The sequence below is a fragment of the Leptopilina heterotoma genome, unplaced genomic scaffold (assembly GCF_015476425.1).
Source record: "Leptopilina heterotoma isolate Lh14 unplaced genomic scaffold, ASM1547642v1 Lhet_177, whole genome shotgun sequence".
NCBI classification, from domain to species: domain Eukaryota; kingdom Metazoa; phylum Arthropoda; class Insecta; order Hymenoptera; family Figitidae; genus Leptopilina; species Leptopilina heterotoma.
In genome coordinates, this window is record NW_025110893.1 from 552,902 (window position 1) to 565,094 (window position 12,193).

The window sequence follows — 12,193 nt, forward strand, 5'->3', positions numbered from 1 at the left end:
AAGGTTGAAAACGTTAGCTGCTTCTCCTACGCCCCACCACATATCTCCCACCATGACTCACGGGCATTTAATGCAAAGAACGGAACCACTTCCTCGAAAATACAAAATGTATAATATACATTGTGTATATTTGTTCGAATTTTTACTATATACTTTTTAAATCTATAACTCCAATGAAATATTCGCGAAAATAAAAAAATTCATTTCTTCTTTTTTTGTATACAACAAGAAATTCCCAAACTCCATAGATGGTAACAAAAGTTGTACGTACAAAATTTCTAATACAAATATTTTACCGCTTTTATATTATTAATTAGTAAATAAATAAATTACTTAATTTAATTAATTTACTTACTTTAATTAATTAAGTACTTGCTTTAATTAATAAATCTTCTTCTTTTACATTAATAATCGTTCTATTTCGAATGACAGTTTGCAGTTTGAAGTTTACTTTTTAGATCCCTAATTTTTTTTTGTTTTGGAAATTTTAAATTAATTAAATTTTAATTTATTGTTTCGAAGATTAAATAATGACAAATAAACAAAATCTTTATATATAATATATAAATTCTTTATAAAAATTCAATTTTAAGAAACATTAAATTAGATATATTCAATAAATTAATTATTTATTTTTATATTTAAATATTCATTTGAACAAATGGGGATCAATATTTTTCAAAAGTTTTGATTTTATTTTCCTAAAAATCAAGATAAACACAGATTTCACATAAAGAAATAGAGTTAGTGTTACTAATGAATATAAAAAAATTTAATTCTATTCAAAAGAAATTTTTACGTTTTCTATCTAGCAAGGCAATATGGAGTGATTCGGCATAACACTAATCATAATGTCTATTCTGATTTGGGAAAATTATTTAAAACATCTAGTATTACGTCATTATTTAAAACTAATTATTATATAGAACTGATTATGGTTATAAAGTTAATTGAAATAGCTTTTTTAATTTTTTTTAAATAACTACGTTATAATATTTTGTAACAATGATTTGTTTGGTTACACAGTAAATCGTATAAGTTGTTAAAATAACACCATAATGGGATAAAATAATCTATTTTAGTGTTATTTTTTACTATGAATGAAATATTTTACTACAAATCATATAACCAAGGCAATGATTTTACAAAATTCACTGAATTTAGGTTTACCAGGGAGTAAATAAGCAAGTAAGCAAGCGCAAGTAAGTAAGCAAATTAATAAGCATTACATTTTGAAAAAAAAATTACTAATTTGACTAGATTAGAAATAAACCTAAATGACTAATGAGAGTTAATTACACCTTTATTTTTTCTACAAATAATTTCTAATATTTGAAAACTGTATACGCTTTCAATTTCATTTATTTTTTATTAATTTATATGTTATTTAAAATAATTATGTACATTTGTCATAATTGTTTACTTGTACGCCTTATTTATATACTAAAGAAGTTTCTGGTTGAGTCCAAATATATCCAGTTTTAGTTATACTGCAATGAGCGTCATAATATCTTCCAGGAGCTCTACAATATGACCATTTAGGACATCGACATCTAAATTTGTTATGAAATTCTTCTTTACAAACTTCGTTCCACCAGCATGTTCTCTGTAATGAAAATTACAAAATATACCTAAAATGTATTTTTTGCTATTAGGTATATACAGTTTTTCAGTATGTCCTTTATTTATTAAGAGAAATCCTTTATAATACCTACCTTGTTTGGACTTGAATTAAATAAAGAGTTTGAATATGGTGCACTGAACAAATTCTAACTTACCTCTGTTAAGTAACCGCTAATACTTCTATCGCTGTAGTTTCTTTTAGAAATATTTTGTCCTACACTTGCAGAATACGCTCCAGCACATAAAATCATTAGTTGAAGAAAAAGTAACATTGGCCAAATCTGAAAGAATATACATATGTAACTTACATTAACATCTTGAGTAATTAAAATTATCCTAAAAGTTCAGCATTTATATACAATCATTTTGTATACACCGTTGAAATATGTATAATTATTAGGTATTAATTAATAATCCTTCAAGAGTGTGAGAATGAGAAAATAATAGCGTAACAGGACAAAAGAATGTCGCGGACATTCTGTACATAGTGTTAATGAATATTATATGTTGTTTTAAATTCTTCATTATCTTAATATTCTAAAAGAATGGACCTTCACCAACAGTAATAGAAATCTGTCTTAAAATACCAAGTGGGCACGGGGATATACCTATATATATATGATATATTTTTAAGAACCTACTGTCAATTTACACAAAGTAAGAATGTGAATGATTACAACACTGAAGCATACATTTTGAAAAAAATATGTATTAGAAGATAACTGACTATTTAATTTCCGAATACTTTTCGGAAACAATTTGCATTTGTCCAATAAGCTTTGGACATCTTTTTCTGGAACAAGTTTTCTTATTGCATCAGACATTACCCTACTAAAAATCCCCGTATAAGATTTTGCACATTTTGCTGTACAAGTTTAGTATCAAAACTTATACCATTTCTGTCAAAGAAAATGTACCATTTCAGCATAGGAAATTGAAACCTGATTGAAACAATATCTTGTATGCTGAAATGGTACATTTTCTGTGACAGACATGGTACAAGTTCTGATAGTTTCGCAACGGTAACGGTCTCTTCTTTAAATATTTACATATATCTATATTTACGTAGGCTATTTACAGTACAAGCGATCGTACCAAGTTATGTGCCAAAATCCGGGTACTGTCCCTTTTTTCACCGAGATCCGTGCCGCAGTCATTAAGGATTCAACCAATTTCCGTGTCGCGTTCATTTGTCCGACTGACATGAAGTAGTGTATAAAATTCTGTAATAATATATAAATTATAAAAATAAATTTGTAAAGAAATAGTTCATTTACATTATTTAATAATTTATTTCTTTTATTATTTATTTTATTTTTATATAATTTGTAAAGAATATCAATAGTGATTCTTATATTTATCTCAGTAGATTCACTATTGATAATATAAACATACAAAATCTTAATCACTATATTATACTGCAAGTATTTTTGAAGTTAATTTTTTCATTTGTAAATGTTACGATTGATCGTCGTAACTAAATACCCCGTTGAAACAATTCTTCGCGAAGAACAACATGGGTGTGTTAGTCTCGCCGTTCAACAAATCAACAATTACTAATCTCATTTCATTTAAACAACCTATCGTACAATCTTTACAAGAACGTTTCCAGGTCGACGGAATATACCTTGATTTTGCAAAAGCTTTCGATACTATATATATCGATCATAAAATCCTTGCAGAGATCCTTCGCTGTTGACTTAGAAGTCTATCGCGAAATAAAAACTAATCAAGATACAAACAAGCTTCAAAGTGACATTGACAATATTTTCATATGTTGTAATGATATAAAATAAATTACCACTTAATATTTAAATAAATGCAAAGTCCTATCCTTTAGTACCCCAACTTCAATACAAGTAAATTTTAACCATAAAATAAATAATGAAAAATTGGAAAGAGTGCTTTCCATCTGCAATCTTGGAGTCACCGTTAACTTTAAACTCACTTTTGCCAATCACATAACAACCGCGATCTCCAATGCCTCTAAAGCTTTCGGATATCTGATCTGATCCTCAAATATATCCAAAAACGCTTTTTAAAGTACCTGTCCTTCAGGGTCGATGGAAGATACCCCTAGTTAATCAAGAATTCGATTACCTAGCGTTGTGTGAAAAGTTTGGTTTTATTACCCTTGAGGAACGAAGAATCATAGCTGGAACTATATTATGTTTATATCTTTTAAAGATTTTAATTCCTAAATAGATATGCTCCATCGCTCTTCAATTTAGTTAATTAAAGAGTATCCAGACCTGGATCACGACACACTACTCCTTTTCAATCTCAAAAACACAATATCATTCTCAGACTCAACAATACCCATTTTTATGCCTGTTATGCAATAACCCAATGCCCGAATGCCACTTACAAAATGCAAAAAATTTTCGGAAAAAAAGAATACAGAAAATTTTAAAATCAATTTTTTAGGAAAATGAAATTGACAGAATTCATATTCGGATTTGGGAGCAAATTTTACATAAGAAATGATAGTAAAATGACGCGGGTCAGAATTTTCTTTTAATTTTGTAAACTATAGTAATATTAAAGAAGACAAACCTGACAATAAATTCAGGGGAACTTTCTGGTGAAGAATTGTTAAAAACACACTTTTTTGAACTCTTATTGTAAAAAATGTATTATAGTTATTAAAGAAATTACTTTTGGATGTTGTTTCAAAAAGGAATTAAATTTTTTTTAGTGTTTCAGTTCTTTTTCAAAGCTGTAGGTGGCGTTTTCCAAAAGGTACCTTTTATTCGGGGAAACATTTTTCGGGCAACCGATTTTACATAAATTGAAAATTCAAACGGGATTTTTACACAAAAGTGTCTTCCCGTTTTCAAAAATGCGTTTTTATAAGATATAAGAATATAAGCGTTTAAAGTTTTTGTAATGGAATACAGTGTGAGATAAGAAGCGGGCATAAAAATTGCCATAACTTTTTTCTTTTGCATATTAATTAAAAAATGTTTCGGGACAGTAATTTTATAATACTAAGGAACATTTTGAAGGAAAACAAGAAAAATCAATATTTTTGAAATCTTTGACCAAAAATTCCCCTTAAACTAATTTTAATAATACAAAATTTGTACACCGCCGTCCATATTTGAGTGGACACCCCTTTTTTCATTATAATGTAAAAAGCGTTAAACGTAAAAAAGAAAAAGAATAAAGTCGATCTCTATTTTTTCCCTAAAAGCTGGTAAAATTAAGAAAAAAATGACACATAATAGAAGAGATTAGGTCACACCTTCTGAATTTATAAGAATTTATAAGAAAGTAATGATTTTACATGCTTTTCTTAATTTTTCAATTTCTGCGAATCTAATTAATATTTTTTAACGTTCTTGGACTCATTTCAATCGTCATTTAATTTAGAATTAAATTTATTTTTGGTAAATAGTTTTCTTTACAAGGTGTATTAGTGTTACTTTAATAATAAAAGTACTAATTTTTTAAAAAAATATTTAATTTATGTCATGGAATAAAAAATACTTACCCCCTTTTATTTTACATAATATGTTAACAATACAAATGTATTGTAAGTTTTTGTTTATAAATATAATTGAGATATTTCATCAAAGACAACTGATATTTTTGAATATTATTAATCGTCAAGCAATATTTGTACCATCATTTATTGTAAAATTATAAATCATTGTAACTTACATTTATTTTTATGTGCATTGTTTTCATAACAATCGTGTTTATCTTTTTAGTGATGCCTAATATAACTAGAATGTAGTCATACTGAAAAAAATTAATAAATTTCTACTGGAGGTTAACCAACATAAGTGCATGCGCAATAGACTTCTGTGGCACAGACGTTTCATTGACTTTCAGGGTGATACAAATTTTCAACCCTTCAAATTTATTTGTAAATGATGAATAGTAATTGATAGAATTTTTCAAATAAACAGAATTCTAAAAAATTTTCCATCTAATTCTTATATTTAAAATACAAAATTCATTTGTATGAGAAGGTCCCCTTAAACATTTTTTTGTTATAAAAAATATAAAAATACTAAAACAAAAAATATATATCACTTAAATGTTTAATCCGTTTAATCTGTCATTTTTAATGTTACAATCGTTTATTTAAAATCATTTTTTAAATTAAAGATGAAATTTGTTTGAATTAAAAAAAACTTTTCTTTATATTTGATATACTTCATCTAAAGAAAGATTTGGAAGGTTAAACATTCAACAACTATATTGTAATTTATATATAAAACAAAAATAATTTATTTTTAAAAAAAGAGAGACGTATACGATGAGAAAATCTTGCATATAAACAGATATTTACACATCAAGTTTTATGAGAAACAATTATTAAAAAATATTTAGGCTGACAATTTCAAATCAATACAAGCTTCATTTTCGAAGTCTAACGATTCTGGAGTATCACTCAAATCAATTAAATCACCATCAAAATATAATTTGATTTTTGTGGCACAGATATTTAATTCCGTTGCACATTGATGAATGATGTTTTTGAATGGTTGATTTTTTTGTAAATTTACATTTATTGATTGCTTCTGCGACATTTGCACTTTTATTTTACAAGTATCGTCATTCTCGTCAGTATTTCCTTTGCCTTGTTCGTTCGCAAATTCCAAATCTATTACTCCACCATCTACAATAATTACCAGTGAAGAAAAAAAGTTTGTTAAGATTTTTCTTTTTGATTCATCCTCACTTATAATACATTTTCTAAAATATTTAATTTACAAAAAATAACAAAATTACAAATCAAAAAAAGGACTGACAAAAATACCATTCCAAATTTTTTATTTTTCTGACTTTTTCCAAATTTTCATCAAAAATATTTACTTCTTTCTGATTCTGCTAATAAATTCAATTCTAGCAACAAATTTTATTATTCATGAAAGAATTTAAATATTTGGAAAAATAATTTAATTCTTGTGGAGAATTTTATAAAAATTTTTAAATAATTTATTTCTTTCGACTAATTTTATGCAAATTCTAATTTAAATAATTGGATTCCTAAGAAATTTTTATTATTCATGAAAAAAATTAAAAGCTTACGAAGATTTTTACAAAAAAATTTTTTAAATAATTGAATTCTGTTTGGAAATTTTATGAAAAGATATTGAAAATCATTGAATTGCGAAAAGTTTTTAAAAATAATTAAATTTTACAAAGAATTCAATTCAAATTTTTGACAATAATTGAACTCTCACCAACGACTTTATTAAAATTTTTTAAAATAATTGAATTTACAAGAAGAGATTTATTGCTTTTAAAAATAATTGAATTTTATCTTACCAATTATATCTAAAACAGAAATTCCAAGTGAAAAAGGAGTGTCTTCTGGTCTTATTGGTTTGTCTTTCCTTAAAAGTAATATTCTCTCGGTGGGTACATTCTCTAACTTTTCAAAATGTTCAAATACATTTTGAAAAGGTTCGTGCTGTAACAAAGAAAAAATATTGTTAGATTCTTAAAAAAAATGATTTTAAATATTTTTATATTTAATTTCCTTATTAGACACTGTACCTAAATAGGACTTTCAATTGTAATACGATAATTAGGAATTTCAAGTCAATGTTGCAAAATTCAAAATGGCGAATTCAATATGGCGGACATGAAAATTAAAAATCGTCTGAATTCACGTGAAAATCATTACTCGTCGGCCTGTAGCCACTTTAATTTATAAGATTAAATATTTTTTTGAAATTCAAATTTAAGAGATGGAAAGTCTTATACATACCATATTCATTTCTAAGTGAACAAGTTTGTGTGATCTCCATAATACTTTAACTTCAGTTTTATAATTATCGTTTTCTAATGAATCGGTTCTTAATAATTCAGCTCCAGTTGGTGCAATATCGTTATCATCGGGGTCAAGAATAATGCAAGCCTGATTCGCTGTTACGCCCGTTATCTCTAAATCACTGTCAATCTGAAAAATTATTAACGTTAATAAAGAAAAGTAAAATTACTTTTAAAAATTAAATTTAAATTTCTTCAAAAAATTGTAAAAATTAGAGGTCTTGTGACCTAAAAATAATTATCATAAGTTCTATAGTAACACGTTCAAATTTTCTTCAAGTATAATGCTCCAATCAGTTGGATTCTACAGTATAGAATTTATTTTTATTTAATTGGACCACTATTCAAGAATACAAATTTAACATATTAGTTAAAAATATTAAAAATTAGAAGTAAATATTTATTAAAAGCAATTATATGCTCATTACCGTTTCATTGGAGAGAGAGGAGTCTGCGGAGTCGGAATCAGCGTCTACTTCTATTTTATCATCAAATATTACTAAACTCGGTTGATCCATTTCTTTACTAACATCATCAGCAATAAGTCTAAAAAATGATCAATTTTAAATTTAAATTAAAATTTCAACATTTTCATAGAATTCTGAGCTTATAAACCTCACAGTGGGATTGAAATCAATTTATATTAGTCTAGCATGACCACCAGACAAATAATAATGCATAATAAAATTTATTTAAATTGTTGCAAACAATGTTAATTTACAAATAGATAACTCTAATCCTTCTTTATAACAAAAAAATTGTTTCTTCAAGACAAATTTAAGTTTATTTAAATATTCTGTCTGTTTTTGGAAAAAAACGATTTTTAAGTTAATTATTATTATTGTTATTGACAATTATAGATATATGAACAATAATCATGAAAAGAATTGAATTCTTATAAAGATTTTTTAAAATAATTTTTAAATAATTGAATTTTATGAAAATAGTAGATATTGAAAATCAGTGAATTGCGAAAAGTATTTAAAAATAATTAAATATAAGAATTCAATTAAAATTTTTGACAATTAAATTCTTGCGAAAGATTTTATTAGATTGTTTTTTTAAATAAAAAAAAATCCTGCGATGAATTTTATTATTTATGAAAATAATTGAATAGTTGCTAAGAATTTTATTAAAATTTTCAAAAATAATTGAATTTTTGAAAAGAATTTTATTATTTATGAAAATTATTGATTTATTGCGAAAAATGTTATTAAAATATTTAAAAAGAATTGAATTTCTGTCTTGGGACAATTTATAGAAGTGAAGTTAAAAAACGCATACTGTATTGAAGAAACTCCTTCATCCATCTGAAAACTATTGTCATTTTTCCTGGGCCTACATCGATTCCTTTTTTTTGCGGCTGAAACAATGAAATATGTACCGTACTATATTTATATATTTAAATGATTTAAATTTTAAATCTTGTTATAAAATATTATAGGGTATAGTCAAAATAATTTTCAAGGTCCATTTAAATTCAAAATAACAGTATGGGCAATGTAAACAAGACTGCGATTATGTTATAACTGAATTTTATAAGAATTCTTTACACTGTAGAATTAAAAATAATATAAATAAAAAATTTCTTTAAGGCATCCTCCAATAGTAATTTAAATCTTGTTAAAACGTACCTTTAAATCTGGCAACTGCATTTGTATAAATATCATCGTCCGAACTGCCAAAAGATTCTTCACTTGCTTCGTTCATATTTACTTTTTCCAGATCTCTACATATATATTTTTCGTCAAAACACTAAATTACAATTCTCCCATACACAAGTAACATACTTTTCACAGAATGTATTCTATCAAATTTACCTAATTTTAATAAACACCACTTTAACTTTATTCACTTAAATTAAAAAATAGTATAATCCAAGCATATTATTTTTGCGAATAAAAATCATAAAAATAGAGAACATAACCAACAATCACATGTCAATCTTATAAACAATCGAAAGCATTAAAGCCCGAAGCACAATAGCACCTTGAACGGAACGTAAATATAACGAACGAAACAATATACTCGTCTTGTTTCGTTACGTTTACGTTCCGAACGGCACCTTAAAAATACACATTTGCAAGCTATTGTAGAAACACCTTTACCAACCTAACCAACCAAGGTGTAAATGCACCCTTATAGCGCATTAACTGCTGCTCGTGTACTTGATTGTACCGGATGTAAACAAATTTTTGGATTAACAGTTTTTTAATAGAAAGAAGAATAATTTTATCACAGAATAAATTCAACATAAATGTAAAATAATTATATTTTTTCAAAATGAGATATGGTCAAATTGTCATAGGGCCTGCAGGTTGTGGGAAGGTAGAGTTGTCTTTTTTAGGTTAACTTTATGTATATATTAACAAATAACAATTTAAATTATTTAATAATTAGAAAAGTGCTTTTAAATTCTATGCCTCTAAATTGCACACTGTTAAACTCATCCAAAAAAAATGGCTTAACAATATTTGATCGTCAAAATTGATTACTCGAATTGACGAAAATGTGCGCCACATTTTGAACAATTTTTGACGTCAATATGACGTTGATTTTGCATCAATTTTATAAACAATTTTGACATTAATATGACGATAATATTTTTCAGTACTAAATTAATTTAAATTCGCTAAGACTAGAAATCAAAAAACTATTCTCAAAAAATATAATCAAATTCTTTAAAACAATTCAATTATTTTCAAAAAGTATTCGAAATTCTATTTTCAATATCTAATACTATTTTCATCAAATTAGGCAAAAGAATTCAATTATTTAACAAAATTTTCCAAAGAAATCCATGTTTTTAAACATTTTAATAAAATTTTCCGCAATTATTCAATTATATCTAAAAAAAATAAAATTCTTCTCAGAAATTCAATTATTTTTGAAAATTTTAATAAACAACCATTCAATTATTTTCATAAATAATAAAATTCATCGCAGGATTTTGAATTATTTTTAATACAATTTTATAGGAATTGTTCAAAAAATGTAATTATTCTTAAAAATTTAATTTCAATTTCCTTGGGAAAATCAATTATTTAAAAAAATGTTTTTTTTAAATTCTTTGGAAGAATTTAATTATTTACAAAAATATTAGAATTTTTTACAGGAATTCAATTATTTTCAAATATTTTAATAAAATTGTTCGAAAGAAATCAATTATTTTGAATACAATTTTAAATAAATTTTTTTGAAATATTTCAATTATTTAATAAATTATTTTTTTTGTTCAACTCAAAATTTTGAGTTTTGTGGGAGTTATGGAGGGGAAAGAAAAATAAAAAATAGCAATTTTCTCGAAAACTATTGAATCGATTTTAATGAAATTTGGATATGTTGAAAAAACAAGTTAAAGAGATTACAAAAAAAATTTTCAAAAATCTTTTTTTTTGTTTTATTCAAGAGTGACACCTCTATTTATTTTCTTATTTTAATCTCTTAACTGTCCTACTTTACAAAAAAATTATGACCTTCATAATATTATTTATTATATAAGTTGAATTATTTCTCATTTCAGTCTACATTCTGTTCCGTCATGCAAAGACAAGCAGCTGATGACAATAAAATAATCGAAATAGTCAATTTGGATCCTGCAGCTGATTACTTCGAATACACTCCTTTTGTAGATATTAGAGAATTGATTCATGTTGATGACACAATGGAAGATGAGGAATTAAAATTTGGTCCTAACGGAGGCCTTGTTTATTGTATGGAGTATGTATTCAATTTTCTATATGATATTGATATTTAAAAAATAATAATGATTAAATATTTATTTATTTAAAATAAAAGTTATTGATGTTTTCGAATAATTTTCCAATTAAAGAAATTCGGAAATAAATGTAATAAAACATTTTTTTGAGTGTCCAATCATTTCTATTTTTAATAAGAATATTCTTTAGGGTCAAGAACAAAAGTCAAAATTTTATCTGTAAATCAGGGAAAAATAAAATAAATTTAGTTACAATCCTGATATAGAAACGAAATATGAAATTAAAAATTTTTTATATTCAATATTAAACTCCTTTATTTGTTTCAGATATTTAATGGAACATATTGAGTGGTTAGAAGAACAACTGGGCGATACGGATGATGATTACATATTATTCGATTGTCCCGGGCAAATAGAACTCTACACTCATATGAGTGAAATGCAACAGTTAATTTTAACTTTGCAAAAAATGAATTTTCATTTATGTAGCGTTTTTGTATTAGACAGTCAGTTTATGGTTGATGGTCCGAAATTTATGTCAGGTACCATGTCAGCACTCAGTACAATGATTAATTTGGAATTGCCACACATCAACATTGTCACTAAAATGGATTTACTGTCGAAGAGCGCAAAAAAACAGTTGGACAAGTTTTTGGAACCTGACCCACACAGTTTACTGGCTGAAATGAAAGATGATCCTTGGAACGAAAAATACAAGAATTTAACAAATGCTCTAGGGGCCTTAATAGAAAATTACAGTCTTGTCAAATTCTACCCATTAAATATTAAAGACGAAGAAAGTATTGGAGACATAAAAATTACTATCGACAATATTATTCAGTACGGAGAGGAAGAAGATGTAAAAACGAAAGATTTCGATGAGCCTGATGAGGAGGACGACAAGGATTAAAAAAAAAGTTCAGAATTTTGTAAAAATATATTTTTGTTTACCAATTGAATCAATAAATTATTACACTTTGTTGATATTTTCTTCAATGTTTAAAACATTTTTATTTACCCTTGAGGATTAATGAAATCGAGTAAGTTACGAATTCATAC

At 25.7% G+C, this 12,193-nt stretch overlaps 3 protein-coding genes across 3 annotated transcripts; 1 reads left to right on the plus strand and 2 right to left on the minus strand.

The window, feature by feature from the left end:
- Positions 1–1,344: 1,344 nt before the first annotated feature.
- Positions 1,345–5,480, minus strand: LOC122499855. The gene is made up of 3 exons (XM_043608385.1): positions 5,290–5,480; positions 1,779–1,904; positions 1,345–1,606 (listed from the first exon to the last, which is right to left on the minus strand). The coding sequence occupies exons 1-3, from the start codon at positions 5,314–5,316 to the stop codon at positions 1,433–1,435; spliced, it is 327 nt and encodes a 108-aa protein (XP_043464320.1). The 5' UTR covers positions 5,317–5,480; the 3' UTR covers positions 1,345–1,432.
- Positions 5,481–5,835: 355 nt separating this feature from the next.
- LOC122499852 (uncharacterized protein CG4449) lies at positions 5,836–9,385 on the minus strand. The gene is made up of 6 exons (XM_043608383.1): positions 9,051–9,385; positions 8,701–8,779; positions 7,845–7,962; positions 7,355–7,546; positions 6,910–7,054; positions 5,836–6,256 (listed from the first exon to the last, which is right to left on the minus strand). The coding sequence occupies exons 1-6, from the start codon at positions 9,124–9,126 to the stop codon at positions 5,964–5,966; spliced, it is 903 nt and encodes a 300-aa protein (XP_043464318.1). The 5' UTR covers positions 9,127–9,385; the 3' UTR covers positions 5,836–5,963.
- A 167-nt stretch (positions 9,386–9,552) lies between these two features.
- On the plus strand, positions 9,553–12,130 carry LOC122499853 (GPN-loop GTPase 3). Its single transcript, XM_043608384.1, has 3 exons — positions 9,553–9,744; positions 10,940–11,136; positions 11,462–12,130. Exons 1-3 carry the CDS (start codon positions 9,700–9,702, stop codon positions 12,042–12,044), a joined length of 825 nt encoding a protein of 274 aa, XP_043464319.1. The 5' UTR covers positions 9,553–9,699; the 3' UTR covers positions 12,045–12,130.
- Positions 12,131–12,193: the final 63 nt, after the last annotated feature.

Excerpts from the sequence above, each read along its gene's own strand:
- LOC122499853 (XM_043608384.1), top strand. The coding sequence starts at position 9,700 with ATGAGATATGGTCAAATTGTCATAGGGCCTGCAGGTTGTGGGAAG. Across the intron at positions 9,745-10,939 it reads GGCCTGCAGGTTGTGGGAAG|TCTACATTCTGTTCCGTCAT; the intron begins GTAGAGTTGTCT and ends TTCTCATTTCAG. Across the intron at positions 11,137-11,461 it reads GGCCTTGTTTATTGTATGGA|ATATTTAATGGAACATATTG; the intron begins GTATGTATTCAA and ends TATTTGTTTCAG.
- LOC122499855 (XM_043608385.1), bottom strand. The coding sequence starts at position 5,316 with ATGAAAACAATGCACATAAAAATAAAT. Across the intron at positions 1,905-5,289 it reads CAATGCACATAAAAATAAAT|ATTTGGCCAATGTTACTTTT; the intron begins GTAAGTTACAAT and ends ATATTCTTTCAG. Across the intron at positions 1,607-1,778 it reads TTAGCGGTTACTTAACAGAG|AGAACATGCTGGTGGAACGA; the intron begins GTAAGTTAGAAT and ends TTTTCATTACAG.
- LOC122499852 (XM_043608383.1), bottom strand. The coding sequence starts at position 9,126 with ATGAACGAAGCAAGTGAAGAATCTTTTGGCAGTTCGGACGATGATATT. Across the intron at positions 7,963-8,700 it reads GAAGGAGTTTCTTCAATACA|ACTTATTGCTGATGATGTTA; the intron begins GTATGCGTTTTT and ends ATCATTTTTTAG. Across the intron at positions 6,257-6,909 it reads TTCTGTTTTAGATATAATTG|ATGGTGGAGTAATAGATTTG; the intron begins GTAAGATAAAAT and ends TAATTATTGTAG.